We start from the raw sequence: 16,426 nt of genomic DNA on the forward strand, positions 1-16,426 counted from the left end.
AGTGTAAACATACAGCCACATACTGTACTTGCACGCACGCAGTCTGTCAGTGCGTTTCACTTTGCTCCCTCACACACCCCCAGGTGACACACTCTGTCCATCTCAAACACCAGACAGAGTCGTGCGGCGCTATGGGAGGCCAAAGGTGATGAGGTCCTGAAATTCAGTGTAGGATTGAAGTCAGGTACGAGGACGGGGAGGATCTTATTGTCTTATTAACACCAAAGCAAAACTTGCATTCAGTGTTTGTGGGTTCAAGAACTCTTTATCCAAAAATAACACTTATTTATGTACTCGATTAATATTACACTGATCACAGATGTCTTCTTCAGGCATTTTAATTTTGAATCTATAGGTTAGGATACAATAAAGTGTTGGTATAAATAGGCAGTGTGTTGGAAATCACTTAAACTCAGTATTTATTTGAATAATACAGAAAGAATGTATATTATACATTTTTGTGTGTTTTTGAACTTTGAATTTTGAAAATTCAAAGAAAAAACTTTTGAAAACTCATTTTAAATATGATGTAAGCAAGAAGTGTGGACATGGTCATGTTCAGATTTTGAGATGTTGATTTTTTTTTTTGTGTCCCGTTTGGATCTTTAGCCATCAGAATTGTTGTCTTAAGGCCAAGAAAGATGCCAAGCGGATTTATTTTACCAAGTGGATCATCATGGCCTTGCCATATTGGTCCATTTGATTGACCTTTATTATAATTATGTATTTATTTTATTTTCGGTTGCTACAAACGGGACAGACATGACTGGGGGATAGGACAGGGAGAAAGAATGAAAGAAAGAGAGGGAAAGAAAGAAAACCAGAGGGGAGAAGAGACGGTGAGAAGGGGGGGAAGAAAGAAAGAAAAACAAACAAAACACCTGGATCACCTGTATGGAGGAAAAAAAACAGAAGAGAAAGCAAACAACAAAGAGCAACATAATAAAAAAAGCACTATCACAATAAACTAGCTAGCAGTAGATAACAGTAGATACTAAATATTAAACGATATTGTGCAGCATGCAAGATAGACCGCGCACAATGTGCTTTGAGGCAGCAGCCAAGAAAGGTGTAGTCCGCGTCTGTGAACACCCGTGTGCACACCTGTGTGGATCAGCATGCTTGTATTCCAAAGGTTTCTCCATGTAACGATCTGCTAGGGAGTGTGGGGAGCCATAGCCCCGTCCCCCAGGGTATGAAGCAGGTATGGAGGAGATCCAGGCTCCAGATATCCAGAGGCCCCAGAGTACAAGGACCCGAGGAGGACCACCAAAAGGGGGGGAACCGTGCCACCCTCCTGGGAAAAGCTGAGTAGAGCCCCAAACGAGAGGTCACCCAGCAGCTATGGAGCAGAGGTCAGAGGGGGTTGCAGTGGCGTGCCCGTGGGCTCTGCCAGCAGCAGCAGCCATCATTGAGATGGGTTTTTTTTCAAGAAGGCTAAATTAAATCTTTGTTGTCTGCGTGTCATCCAGTGTTAATGCTCAGCTGATGCTTAATCTTTCTTACAATCTAAATTTCATAGTTTAATGACTTTATTACAGTTATGGGTAAATCTGAATTAAGTTTATAAAAAACGTACTTCTATATGTTATATAAGCATCTAACAATATCTCATGCAACAAAAAAACCCCCAAATGTTTGACAGCTGCACTCTGATAGTTCCTTTATGCTGTGGGCTGCATTTTTCTGCCATGGTTTAGGTCCACTTAGAGGATAAACTCACCACAAATCAACAACCCCATGATAGGAGTGCTCTCTTCACCCTCATCCATAGGGCAAATGGCTTATCTAATGCTTTAAGAAGCATAAAAACATGCGACACATCCTCACGTCACATTAGATGACGCTGGTGCTCCATCACTCCAGTAGTCTTGTAGAATCAACCCAAAGCTGTTCTGGGGAAACACCACATTTTTCCTTTAATCTGTCATCTTGTACATATATAAGCCAGCCAGCCTAAATCTTTCAATGGGCTGTTAAATTATTAACGCACATTAAATATAGATGATACACAGTAGCTGTGTGCTTGTGTGATCCTACAGCCAGTCACCAGAACACTTTAATTTGACTGCTTCATAATTGAAAGATTTAGTTTAAAGCAATTATTTGATTGCTTGAGGCCACAGTGACCACTATTCAGCAAATTAACGCACATACAAACTTAAACAGAAAATACATTTTCATAGCAGTAACAGCAGGGCTATTGCTAATAAAATTAATGATGGTTTTCTTGTATTAAAGTATGACAGTGATGGTAATTCACTTTAATAAAGCACTAAATCACAACAGTCTCAGAAAGACCCAGCAATTCCTGATCCCATATGAGAAGGCACTTGGTGACAGTGGGAAGGAAGAACTCCTTTTTAACAGGAAGAGGGGAAAGAGAAGCGAAAGAAGAACAAATTTAGACAGGACAGGAGTAAGACCAATACTGAGATCCTGTTTTTTTCCTCATATTATGTTTAATACAAAGCATCATTGCAGGGCAATTTGGGAAACTGAATCAGACAGTGAGAGTTCAGACAGATGGACACAAAATCCTGCTTAGCGACATCAATCCATCTGAAATAATTGACTCTATTCCATTTATTAACCTGATATTTCTGCATTTATTGGTCACACTAGTTGGCTTGAAATACTTCACTGTGTGATTGAATTTGCCACTTGCAGATAAGAAAATAGGAGGATTTTGACTTCAAACTTAAAAGATGCTTGTGATGCCTGCTTCGTGCCATCACCGAAACCCTCAAGAAAGACCTCAGACACAAGTACCGTGAAGTAACCATCCCTTTATTGGTGTGAAACAGTCCTATCCAAGTCAAAACAGGTTAAAAACAGTCAGTGCTCAAAACAGACCAAACCAGAGTTTCTCCACACCCTGCTTTGCTCATGTCGGGTGGGACTTTACAAAGTTGTACTGGGTGCAGACGCTCATATCGCTGAGCCCAAGAAGTGAGAGGGGGTTCCACAGAAAAAACGATAAAGACTTGACGTCACTCCAAACCACGTTCACTGCTTTCACTGAGACACTACAGCAGCACCAGAACTTTCTCTGAGAGGTAGGAAGGAACTAGAGGGTGGAGGTGTGGGGATGGGTGAGTTTAAGGGGTAGGAAGTGTGTTTACTGAACTCACAAAGTGATAGGGTAAAATTCTGGGGCGGGGGTGTCAGACAACATTGATGACAGAGAGAAATCATGTTACCTTCTTTTTTTTGTTTTGCTTTAAACAAATGCCTCCAATTGGTTTATGAGGAGGAGAGCGTGAGTGGGCCAGTCGTGCTATCCCTCCCCCCATGTTGGTTTACTTTGTTTGTTTGGTGCCTCCGTGGAGGTAACCGGTTAACCACGGAGTCAGTTACCATGTTGTTCCCGCTGCTGTCACTCCTGCAGCCTTCCTACTTGGCGTTGGCTGAGCTGCTGAGCATCTTACGGACCGCTTGAGCAATGCCGTCACGGTCTATGCCAAAGATTCGGAGTAGCTCGTGGGGCTTACCGCTCCGGGGCACTTGGGAGACTGCCAGGCGGTGGACGGTGAAGCCGGTCTCATTCACCACCGCCGAACACACTGCTTCACCTAGACCACCTGAGGAATCAGAATACAGAGCAGACAAGACTATCGATTAACGGGTAGTTCGTCCAAATATCAAGTTTCTAAGTTGCTCGGCATCTTTCCGAGTGTCTTTCACCCTTCTGTCATATTTAATCTATCTACACCTCCATGAGCGATTACGCTCAGCAGAGATGTAATGTGTGCTGACAGGACTGGCGCCACCCTCCCTCTGTTTTCTCACTCCTCTCCTGTCACACGTTCATCCCCTTTAGGAATGCGATCTGAAGGCTGAATATAGTCAGGTGTGTAAGTAATACATGCAGTTACTTCCTTTTTTATGCTGGCCATTAAGAGGTACCTGACGGAAAAAGTCATCGCACTTTATTGAACTAAAACATCTCTGGTCTACCTGGACAGGCCACAATCTTTAAGATTTCAAGTTGCATACAACCTATTATATATATCTGAATTTTAAAGTGTGTGCAATCAAATGGGTGCTGTCTCTTTCACAGACAGAAGTTCTCTCAAAGAAGGAAAAACAAACCGCTAAATTTAGGCTCACAGAAACACACACAGTGGCTGAGAGGAGACAAAGGAAAAAGCAAAAATTGGATGCTTGTTTTTTTTTTCTTTGCCATGCTGGTACTGTATGTAGGTCACTGAGAGCCCAAAGGCCAGAGATGAAATTAAGAAATCCTGACAGGCTCTTCCACTTCCACCCTCTGTCCTCCCTCCCTCCCCCCAACAAACATTTTTAAAAAATATCTGTTTTACCTTTTCCTTAGCGTACGCCTCTCTCTTTACCGCTACAACATGCACCTTAGTTCTCTGCGACGTTCTGTATCCCATACTTCTATCTTTTTCCTCCCTTCCTCAGGCCCTTCTTCTCTCTCCACCTAAGAGCTTCTCCGTCTGTACACAGACGTCTGTCCTTAGCTGCTCAGGGCTTTTTTATTCATGAGTTGATACACAAGCAGCGCAGACACGCAAGCAGCTGCATAACAATCCCTCGTATGCCTGTTACTTAAATCTCTCCTGCTGCTGCCAGACTAATGTGACTTTGACCAAACAGGAATATAAAACGGTCAAAAAATAATCAGCATATTTTAGATATAATAATAAATATTCTACATATAGAAGTTTTATTGCAACACCTTGCAAACTAATTTTAAATTCAGATACTCGTTTAGATTTACAAATTTCTTTTTTTCCAATTTTGTGTAGAAGAAAATATACAACTTCTTGGATTAAGTTTTTTTTTTGTTTTAATGTATTTAGTTTTGGCTTTTAGCCTTTATTGACAGGACGGTAGTGAGGTCAGGAAACCATTAGAGAGTATACAGAGAGAGAGTCCTGCCCCTAAATTATTTTGTTGTCTTGAAATTAATTTCTGTAGACCGTCTTTAATAGATTGATGTAACCATTGTGATGATACCCATTCATTTTTTAATCCTTGGCTTTGACATGTTTGCCGTTTCCATCCAACCAGCCAGCCAGCAGCCCAGGCAGTGTTGCCAGACCTTCCACTGACAAATCTTTTCTTCCTCCAGCTCTTCTGTGGGGAAGGCGAGCAAGAGGTGTGATGTCTCTGTGTCCCGGTGTCCCCTCTCAGTAGAGCATGCCTATAACACCTCACCTGGAGATGTTCAGAAGACATCCTGAGCATCCCCGGGTGAGTGTGAGGCAGACCTGGCTGAAAAACGTGCCAGACACCAGGAGCCCACACCCTATATGATACCCACTTTATTGTCTATTTGACTTTAAACGGAACCCTCCCCCCCAAAAACAACAAAATGAATCTCATGCTGCATTAAAAAATACACTGAACCAGTAGTTCAGACAACAAACCGATCATGAAAACTTTTACTGTGCTCCTAAATGAAGTAAGCAGCAGTCATTTTTCTTCTTCGCAGACTCCTTAGCATTGTTTTCCCAGACAGAGATGGTGCCCCCTGCTGGCTAATAGACCAGGTTTATTGCGCTTGCTTTTTATTTTCAACACAGAGCTTCTGGCCATCTTTTATATACAGCATTTGTTCATTTTCACTTGGGGGCGCTGTGCAGACTCCTCACCTTCATAGTAGTGGTCCTCCACTGTGATAATGCGTCCTCTGGTGGCTCTGGCGTTGTCGATGATGGTCTTGGAGTCCAGGGGTTTGATGGTGAATGGATCGATCACACGAATGTTTATTCTCTCTGAACGGCAAAAGAGGAAGTTGAATATGAAACAGTGTCTTTAAAAATGTAATTACAAAAAGAAAAATAGTTTTTGCACTGTTTTATGTCACAGGTCAGCTTTATCTTTTTTTTCCTTATTTCTTCATACCTTTCTTCAGCATTTCAGCAGCAGCCAGAGCCTCATGGAGGGTCACTCCCGCTCCAACCACAGTCACATAATCATCATTGGTTTTATATACAACCTGTGTGCGAAGGGAAACTCTACATTTGTCTTTGTTTGTTTCTACTCCAGAAGAAAATGTGCACAGAGTCTAAACAGATCAGCAAAATTAGAACAATAAACAGATTTTATTTAGAGCATAGATCAACATTTTGATTAAAATGCAGCAACAAACCTTAGCCTGTCCGACATGGAAGTCTTCGTTGCAGTTGTAAATGATGTTGTTCTCTGGGCGGCTTGTCCGGATAAAACACAAACCCTAGAACAAATCAGAAAGCATCAAAATGAATCGCTGCTTTTAACATACATAATCTTAAGTACTTAATATTTTTCTTTCTTTTTCCCGTTATCAAAAATCATTACGAGTACCTTTGTGTTGGCGGCAAGCTCCACAGCTTTCTCAGTGGAAACACCGTCACTTGGGTAGAAGACAGTAGCTGCAGGAATGGCTCTGAACATAGCCAGATCCTCCAGACCCATCTGAGAGGGTCCATCCTCACCTAAATATGCACAAACACACACCTCAGCAACAAGAAACAGACAATGTCATTCAGTCTGCAAAGGTGGACATGCAGTGTACCTGAAGAGGAGGAGGAGAAGAAGAAAGAGGAGGGGGAGGAAGAGGTGACAGAGATTCAGTCTGCTCTGTCATCACCTCCATGACGCAGAGACAGAGAGGAAGGACAGGAGGAGTGCTGATACCAGGAGAGAATGTGAACAACACAATAACACAGAGGAAGATGGAAGCAAAGGTTTAGTATTTATGGGGATCAAAACCAATTAAAAAAGGAAGAGAGCTTCAAACCAGTGCCGCGATACTGGAACAGGAGCAACATGCAAAAACAGTAACTTCATATTTTTCACCACTACAAGTCCAATGAGGATTCAGTGGGCAGATTCGATCCAAAATCAAAAGTGTCCCAAACTAAACTTGAGAAAAATATGGCTGCTGTGACTGGTTTGCTCAGTGGAATCTGTCCTTTCAGTATTAACTGTGGGGTGTGAAATGATAATAAACCAAACGTTGTGCACTCTTCACAACGGTGAAGACATGACACAAAAGGGAAGATGGTAACTGACCAATGGAGACACCGCAGTGGGAGCCACAGAGGTTGATGTTGCTCTCGGAGATGGCGGCCATGCGGAGCTGGTCATAAGCGCGGGTAAAGAAGGTGGCGAAGGTGCTGGCGAACACCACGTTACGGTCTCGTACAGCACAACCAATCGCCACGCTCACCTGCAGGAGAGATGAGAGGCAGTTCAGCATATTTTATATCTATGTTTTGTTTGTTTTTTTGCTTTAAAGAAGTCGAGCACTATATAGTTACAGTTTCCAATACACTTTGTAATTAGTGTGAATAAAGTAGAGTCTCACAGAGCTGCTAGCATAGATGCAGCATAGGTCATCACCTTTGTGAAGGTGCTACAGAGTATACTGAATATTACGTTGCATTACGATGATGCATTTCTTCATTAAGAAAACTGGTGAAAATTGTTTCCTGGAAGGATCCAAGAAATAGTTGATAATGATCAGGAACAGTAAACATTGGACATTTGACGTTAAGGCTCCTCGAAGGACAGCGACACATCAAAAACATCTAGTAAGCAAACTGTGCCTCAATGGAAAATAAAAGATAAGTGGAAAAACCTTATACAAAACACTTTGTGTACATGTAATAGCTTCAGTCAGGTGCTGATGGACGTCTTTTACCACTCTATACAGCAGCGTTTGAATCTTAAGTCTATTTTGTTTTAGTAACGTGCTGGCCTTCTCATACTTCTTCACACTTTAGCTTCACCTGTGAAACTTTCTCCAGCTCTCTTGCTGTGAACTATCCTCACCATGTTTTGCTCTGCAATGTAGCATTCCACGTAACGGTTGGGGTGTTCATTTTTAAAGAGCTCAGAGAAGGTGGAGTTCTTGGTGTCTCCATCCAGAACCACCACTCGCTCGTTGTAACGCCCCAGCTTGGCCAGAGCTATGCCGTACGCCTTCCTTGTAGCGATCTGATCACACGGGGAGAAAACAGATTCAATAAAGTACGCTCGGCTCAAGTTTTTATTTAAAAAAATAGAAAAAAGATTTTATTTACTTCTTGGATCTAATGTTATGAACAGGTAAAAATGACTTTTAAAGACAAGTGAGGGTGGATTGTCTGCTACCACTGATCCTACCTTATCTCCAGGTTTGTAGCTGGGTGCACTCGGCATGCGGATGTTGCGGAGGCTAACAGGGGATGTGTCCTCATTGGGGGGAGCAGGATAGAGGCGCTTGTTGCAGCTGATGATACGGTTCTGCAGCTCCTTGATCACGCTCTCTGCCATGTCCTTGGGCAGGGGTTTACCATGCCAGCCCATTTTATCCTCAGCCGCTGAAAGACACAGACGCGCCTAAGTATCCGCTGAGCATCTATTCTTTTGACCAACAGAAGCAAGTGATCTTTCAAACACCTAATCAAAGTTTAACATTTAAATATTTTGATCTATCCATCTTCTTCTTCTTGTCACAAGACCCTCAAGGTAGGGTACACGCCGGATAGGTCAGCACTGGGCTAATCATGCGTGAACCCAACATAAAAATGCAATTTATTTATTTAGGGAAAAACACACTGTTGAAGTCTTAAAGACTCACAAAAATTGCATCGCTTTGCATTGCTCAGACAGCGAAGAACGGTGTTACCTGACACTGACGTACCTTGACCTTTTAAATGTGTTAATTTTCAGCACATTTCTATTTATTGTTACTTTTGTCAGTTTCAAGTTATTTAAGCGACCATTGTTCAGTTTTCTTTCTTTAACGGAACCAATTTGTTCACGTCTTGCAAGCGTATGCCTTCCACATTCATGCAGGTGCACATGCTGTCACACTCATAACAATGTTCCACACCAGTGGGTAACATCAGCCTGTAGCAGAGGTCAAGGGTTAAGGCCAAGAGGCCACAGGGTTGCAACAACACTGAAGATTTCTGGTCCACTCATCTGTACACAAAGACCCTCTTATAACAACCGTCTCTTTCTCCCCAACAAACACATGCGGTCGGTCGCACACACTCCAACTTAGCTTATCACAACACAAGTACAATGGGCTGTTGTAGGGAGTGTATCCTACACATTCTGAGGGATTATGGAGCAGCAGCAGCTAAAGCACCGAAGCGCTACCTGGATTATGGCCTCTGTGCACTCACAGTGGGTGCTTGGGGCAGTTCAGAAAACTTCAGACAGATCTAATATTCCCAGTCAGATGCCACATTTTACCCAGTCTTTTAAAAAAAAAAGGATTTTAGAGCACTTTTTAAAAACATCTTAAATGTTAAGCAGTAAAACTTAACAATTTATCTGCATGCTTTAAGGAATGATTAAACAACCTTTATTTATTCAGTAGGAAGAGGAAACTGGTGCTCATTACAGTACAAAATACTAATATTTGAGCACTCTGAACCACTGTCTGCATAGTTGCTATACCTGGGATGCCCTTGCCCTTGATGGTCTTGGCGATAATGGCAAGTGGCTGGTGGCGTGGTTGACTCAGCACCTTACACAACTCCTCCACACTGTGGCCATCTACTATAATGGCGTGCCAGCTGGGGAAACAGACAAGTCAAACATTACATGTGCTTATGCTCGAGTCAAAATATAAAAAACTAATTTTGAGCAGCAAATCTTACATATTAATTAAAGAACAAGTGCATCTTATTTTATAAATAAATGACTGAAGCTGAGTTTGTTTAACGGTTCTTGGAATGACTCCTTAAGCAGCTACTGAAGCACTAAATAACCCACTCAGATAGTTTTTGACTTCCCCCCTGGCTCACCCAAAGGACTCGCAGCGCCGCTGGTATTTCTCCACATGGTGCTGCAGGGGAGTCGGGTCACTCTGACCCAGTCGGTTAATGTCCAAGATGGCTACCAAGTTGTCTAGCTGGTAGTATGAGGCGAAGGCCATGGCCTCCCACACCGAGCCTTCTGACAGCTCTCCGTCACCCAACAGGCAGAACACCCGATAGCTACAAACAGAGACGGGGAAAGAGAAATTAGTTATTTTTCATATCAGCTCCATTTTCCTGTCCTTTCACGTCCTCCCATCATCTGATGCCCCCCTATGGTGGCATGATGTCACAGCTGACCATGACACCTAAACACACAGACAGACAAAAACAGATCCCTCCCCCAATCCTTATCCCCACCACGCTCTGATCATCCTCAGTAGCTGCTTATGTGGCGTAACAACTCCTGACAGCTTTCCAGTCAAATAGACACGTTCTCATTAAAACTGGAAGATAGGCCGAGACACGGCGAATTACACCACGCATTCCAACTCCGACCACAGAGGAAAAAACCCAAAAAAACCACACGACACATAAAGAAAGGAAGAAGAGGGGAATTCCACAGAGGTGGGACTGGAGAGAAAAGAGGTAGAGACTTTAGATTGAAGGGAAAGGACAACGGAAAAACCAATAAAGCGTATAAACGGATAGTATTCAAATTTAAATTCAAACTAGAGATGGCACGATACCACTTTTTTATGTCCGATACCGATACCGATATCATAAATTTGGATATCTGCCGATACCGATATGAATCCGATATAGTGTTTTTTAATCAACAAAACTGTTTTTTAAAATATCTTGCTGCATTTTGTATAAGTTCATACTCAAGTTTAAAACAACAACTACACTAAAGCTATTCTGTTATACCTGTATACAAAAAAAATATTTCATAGTTCAGCAATACTGATCAATCTAATAAACTTAAACCTACACCATCCTCCCTATTCTGGTATTTTAAAGAGTACTTAGCATAAATATTAAGCAACCTAACTAATAGGGTTCCAACTCCCAGCAACAACAAAAATAAATAAATAAAAAATAGGGAACCACCCCTCACGCTCCACCTCATGATGCTTAATCGACGTAATTAACCTTAATTTGATGCAGTGTGAAAAAAAAATGCACAGAAATCAATTATTTTTCAAGAAATATTAAATAGATTCAACATCTTTCTTCAACAAAATTGCAGACAGCACAGATGGTACCTTCCCAAAGGAAAAAGTACTATAGCTTACTAGGGTATATATATATATATATATATATTTAAATATATATATATATATATATATATATATATATATATACACATATTAGACTTAATAGTTACTATATACAGTAATTGACTTCTATTCATTTTACATCAAATTAAAACTTTGGGTGTAAGATAATTATTTATTAAAAGCTAGACATTTTAAATGAGAATAAGAAAGAAAAGTATGTCTTTGTGCCCCCTTTTCCCAGTTAATGCCCTATCGGCCCCGCTGGCTAAACTTTGCTAGATCCGCCCCTGCACAGTTACCAGCTGTCAGCTATAATAAATAAATTCTAACAACAGCTGATCAAGCTTAAACGTGCTGCTGTTGTTCAGCCGCTGGTTTCCTCTTTCTGGTGCAAAGTGGGCCAAAAGCAAACTAGAGAGACGGACTCGCGACAGAAAAGCCGATCAGCTGATCGTTAAGCAGTTTCATGATTGAAGTAGCAGCAAGAAGAGGCAGTCGCTTGTTAAGCTTAACGCAGGAATGCTTTACATTCAGAGATGGACTTACACACTTGCTTTACTTCTCTCGGGATAACTTTGTCGGAGATGAAATGCCGGGTTGCTAGCGAAGCTCCACATGCTATCCAGACCACCGACAGGTCCCGCATGTCACAGCCGCTCTATCACGTGATGCATACTGCTCCGACGTGCTAACGTTCTGAGGTGAGTTACGGCGTGTTGCAAGTTTTGTGAGGTGCTTTCATGATATTTAATGGATCGGATTACATTTTTTATTTTTCTCCGATATCCGATCCAGTAATTTAGTACAGTATCGGACCGATACCGATACTTAATATCGGATCGGTCCATCTCTAATTCAAACACAACAACAATTAGTTCAAGGTGCTTTATATTGTAAGGTAAAGACCCTACAGTAATACAAAGAAAGAAAGAGCAAAAAGCTGTTTATTAACCTTGATGAAATGTTAAAAAATCTTTGAACATAACCAAATCACATACTATTCTGTAGTGCATCTTTCCTTGAAATTATGTAATCAACTGTCTGTATGTTTATTTCTCAGTTAACACGAGATAGATTGTTGTGAATTACACAACATCAGGGAGGTAGTCTGCATTTCCAAACTAATGCTGAAATATGACAATGACCCAAAACAAACAGCCTCGAGAGTCCTCAAACAGGGGGTCAAAAATGTAAAACTCAGTGATAAAAGCTCCAGGTGGTGATCATCGAAACATATTCTAAGACACACATATCCGCTCGTGTTCACAGTAGTCTGCAAGTAATATAAGTGGTCCAACTACAGGAGTAATCCCTTTACTCCTGTAGTTGGACTCCCTTAGAAGGTGTGTGTGTTACACCTTCCTTCATCCAGTGTTTGTAGGTGTGAATAACAGACTTAGACAAGGTGATACCTCTCACACACATGCTTTCCTTACTTGATCCTGCAGGTTATTGTGTGAGAGTATCCACAAGTGGCATTGATGCAGTTGCTATTCAAAGGTTCTGGGCTCAGATCATATTATGAAACCAGTGATGCAGCCGGCAGCCAGTAGTTGTTGTTACGTGTGTTGTTACTGCATGCACCATGCAAACACACATGGTCCATGCATTATTATTGTCTGAATGCACAGTGGAGCCCAGGTAGATAGCAGCACAATATAAGATTTCATCATTTTTTTAAGAGGTGGTGAGGGAAATGGGTGAGGCAGGGAGATGAGGGAGAACTGTGCTTTTGCGTGTGTGATTATTAGAGCAGAAATAATTGAGTGCACATAGAATGCAAAGAGAGTGAGAGAGATATGAAGGACAGCCAACACAGAGTGCAAGTGCAGCACTCCCTGCAAAACAGCAAAAAAAAAAACCCCAAAGCTGCCTTTCAAGCAATCACATTCTGCTCGGCTCGCAATCAAATGTACCAAATATCATCCTGAAAGTCAGGTTTCAGCTCGGATGCGTAAAAAAAAGAAATGGAAAATCATAACAAATTTTGAAAACGTGAATCCAGCATGCTACAGGCTACACGGCTCTAAACATCTATTGTCAGACAGAAACGGCCGGGTATTTTCCAGACCACGCAAGAACAAAGGAGACAAACGTGGAGTGAGTTCAATCAGCTGAAATTCAGCTGAGTAGGAGCTGCATTGCTGAGATGAAACTACATTTGAATTGTGAAGAATAATGTTGAAAGAAATTGAAAAAAAATAGTACACTGTTTTAACAAACATAAAACTTTTTATATGCATTCAACTCTGAGCTCACTGCCACTGATTTCATCCAGCCCCATTAATCCTGATGTGAAGGTAAAACAGGATGAAGGTCGCCTCTCATAAGCTCTAAGTGACTGCCTAAATGTCAGCACAGACCAAGCCTGTCAGAGAGCGTTTTATTCCCAAGCTCCAGGCAGAAATGTCACATGTCTGTGCAGCTCGCTGCAGCGTACATTATGTCATGCATAATTTCATACAGTCCATCTTAATGTGTGCAGATGCAAACTGGGCTGCTGCACTTCTGCAGAAATGTGCACGCCCCCCACCAAAATGATTGTGTTTATACGCGTGAGTGTGACTTTGTTTGTGTTACCTGGCCTTGTCAAAGAATTTTCCAGTGTAAGCCATTCCACACGCGGCTCCCAGCCCCTGACCAAGAGATCCCGTGGCCACATCCACAAACTGCTGCTTCTGCATCCACGCACACATAAAAAAGATGCACATTACTCACTCCAGCTCGAGCTAAGCAAGCAACAGCAGATGGATTGTTTTTCATTTCTAAATGGATCATAAAAGCAGCAGCAGTGGAACTGTTGGAACAGCAGCTATGGTCTGGATGTTACAGTGCGCCAATTTCTGGGTTAATGTGGACAAAGTGTCACTGATGTTTGCAGCAGACAACAAAGCATCTCTGTCACACAGGCGCAGCGTTGTCTCGCTTTCTCTGCCTACAGATGCTTTGCTGTTATCTGTGGAAGCGTGTCCACGTCTCGTGTGCAGCAAGGATACTGTAATGTTCTTATTCACAAACACTTGTCCATAAACTATGCAGTATTTAACAGAAAAGTCGGAAAGCATAGCATATATAAGATTTTACTTAACTTTTCAATATATCTCACTCTGTTCGTGTGTGTTTAGTGCAGTGTGAAACGTATCAACTTCAGTGTGAAAACACGACAAATACTTCTCTCTCAACTCCAAAGAAACCATGAAAGGCAGCATAAAGGTTTTAAAATATTCCTGATTCATGGTAGTGACTCTCAAAGCCTTAAACTTCTTGCAGGTTTCAATGTTGCCTCACCGGCACAGGGTGTCCCTCCAGGATTGAGTCGACCTTGCGGAGGTTGAGAAGCTCATTCTCCTTCAGGTAGCCCGTCTCTGCCCACACAGCATACAGCACCGGGGCTGCGTGACCCTGAGGAGGCAAAGTTTTCAGAGCTCATTGATCAGATAACTGAACAGAGGGAACACAGATGACTGCACTAATTGTAATATATATGCTAGAGCCTTATATGAGTGAGTTATTTAGACACATACTATATAAAAATCCTATATATACACTAGAGCACATGCATATTATTTGACTCAGTTCAACCTCCCTCTGTGTGTTGATGCTTTTGAAAACGTCTTCAACCATTATGGATGTGTGCGCATTACCTTAGAGAGGACAAACCGGTCATTGTTGGGGTTACGTGGGTCTTCGGGTCGGTATTTCATGGAATGAAAGAAAAGCACGGACATGATCTCGGCCACGCTGCTGCATGATGTGGGGTGACTGCAACAAAATAGGTGCAGAGGCAAAATGACATTAGAAATTGAGTTTAACTGTCCGGTTCATCCCGTCAGTGCACATTCAGTGGGTTAATTAAAGCCAGACCATCAGTATTTGGGGAATTATGTAAGGCCACACTATCATCAAGGTCACACAACAGTAAGCACATATACAATAGCTCCTACACTGCTCCTTCAGTCCTCTGGGCGCACAAAATACCTCACTAAAGAGTCTTTTTTTAAATACCCTGAAATGAAAAATGTAATGAGATAATTAAAAAGAAAGAAAGAAAGAAAGAAAGAAAGAAAAAAGAACAAGGAAAAGGGTGAGTGATTGGTGCAGCACACGTTATATATATAAAAAAAAAAAGTCTGTAAGTGTTTGATGTCTTTAAGCTAAAAAGGGAATTCGAACCAAAAGTGATGGATGGATTGGGAAGCATCTCCACTGGAAAGAGAGGAGCTTCATGTTGGAAGCAAATCATTGAAGAACAACAAGAACCGAGAACAAAAGAAAAGAAACTATTTATTTATTTCTCGATAAAATTAAAAAAAAAAAAAGAGTCACCAATAATGAAAAGTCCGATTTATTTTCCAGGTCATTGTATTTTCTATCATGACAGCATATTTGTCATCGCGACTTAGAAAGTGCACACTGGACGTTGTTATTCGCTTTTGCCGTTTCCGTCGGGTCACGCAGGCGCTGCAGAAGCATGTTTGCGCACTGAGCGGCTCTCTGCTGCCGCACAACACATCGACCCATGAGCCGTAGCAATGGCCACATAAAACAACTGTCCGGCGTGAGTTGTATGTGTGTGTTGCGTAAGTGATCTCGGAGGACAAGAGGAGTGGAACACCAGTGCACCTGCAGCAAGCTCGATCCCCTTCAAAATAATAAAACATGTTTATTATTTTGAAGGGGCACAACATATTATTAAATACATTAAGACTATATTTTCGGTCAGGATATTGCTCGTAGCATGTATGTACATGAACTTGCCCAACCGCCCTTGCTTTTGCGTAAATTGCGCACAGACTCTGGTATAAAACTAACTATACGCACAGGTAAACAACTGAAATGCTTAAAAAAGTTTAGACACGTCACACACAGAGACAGATTTTCATATGGTGCATCTACAATATTTTAAACACACAGTTTGACTATTTTACACGTTAAAACAGACGTTACTGTGTTCTGCGACCAGTTCATCTGTAATTACGATGCGCTTCCCTGAAGCAGGTCCTCATAAATGAAAGAAATCACACATCGATATTTAAACGGATAAAAATGACGTGCATAAAACCACGTTTTCTGCTGTCACGCGTCTCCTGCTCGGTTTAACCATCTTACCCGCTGCCCGCTGCAGTTGTCGCCTTGATGGAGTTGATCCGGAGTCGGGTGGCGATGTTCCTGAGCGCCTGCACCGTCTGCTGGTCCGGTTTATGATAGTCCTCCATCTGGCCGGTGAACCGAAGAGAAGCACACTCACTCACACGCAAGCCGGTAAAATAGAGTTAAAAGAGTTAAAAGTTCCCCCCGGTCTACTGTTCTGAGAATAAAGGCGAGGAGAGCGCAGCGGACGATGGCAGGGGTTAAAAAGAGATAACGCTGTTTAACCACAGAGACAGAGGGCGGGAGGGAGGGGGCGTGTTTGCAAGCGAAGCCTATGAA

General features: G+C 42.0%; 1 protein-coding gene across 2 annotated transcripts; it reads right to left on the bottom strand.

Moving 5' to 3' along the window:
- Positions 1-2,771: 2,771 nt before the first annotated feature.
- Positions 2,772-16,384, bottom strand: LOC309697597 (transketolase-like). Of its 2 annotated transcripts, XM_082519638.1 has the most exons (14): positions 16,106-16,384; positions 14,641-14,758; positions 14,285-14,398; positions 13,577-13,674; positions 9,762-9,953; positions 9,412-9,530; positions 8,125-8,321; positions 7,792-7,956; positions 7,030-7,186; positions 6,319-6,449; positions 6,125-6,208; positions 5,878-5,971; positions 5,625-5,747; positions 2,772-3,584 (listed from the first exon to the last, which is right to left on the bottom strand). In XM_082519638.1, the coding sequence occupies exons 1-14, from the start codon at positions 16,210-16,212 to the stop codon at positions 3,397-3,399; spliced, it is 1,887 nt and encodes a 628-aa protein (XP_082375764.1). In that variant the 5' UTR covers positions 16,213-16,384; the 3' UTR covers positions 2,772-3,396. The 2 variants fall into 2 exon arrangements, with proteins under 2 accessions (XP_082375764.1, XP_082375765.1); XM_082519639.1 differs by lacking the exons at positions 13,577-13,674; positions 14,285-14,398; positions 14,641-14,758; positions 16,106-16,384 and adding an exon at positions 11,543-11,682.
- Positions 16,385-16,426: the final 42 nt, after the last annotated feature.

This window comes from Aulonocara stuartgranti (assembly GCF_965226115.1).
Source record: "Aulonocara stuartgranti genome assembly, chromosome: 20".
NCBI classification, from domain to species: Eukaryota; Metazoa; Chordata; class Actinopteri; order Cichliformes; family Cichlidae; genus Aulonocara; species Aulonocara stuartgranti.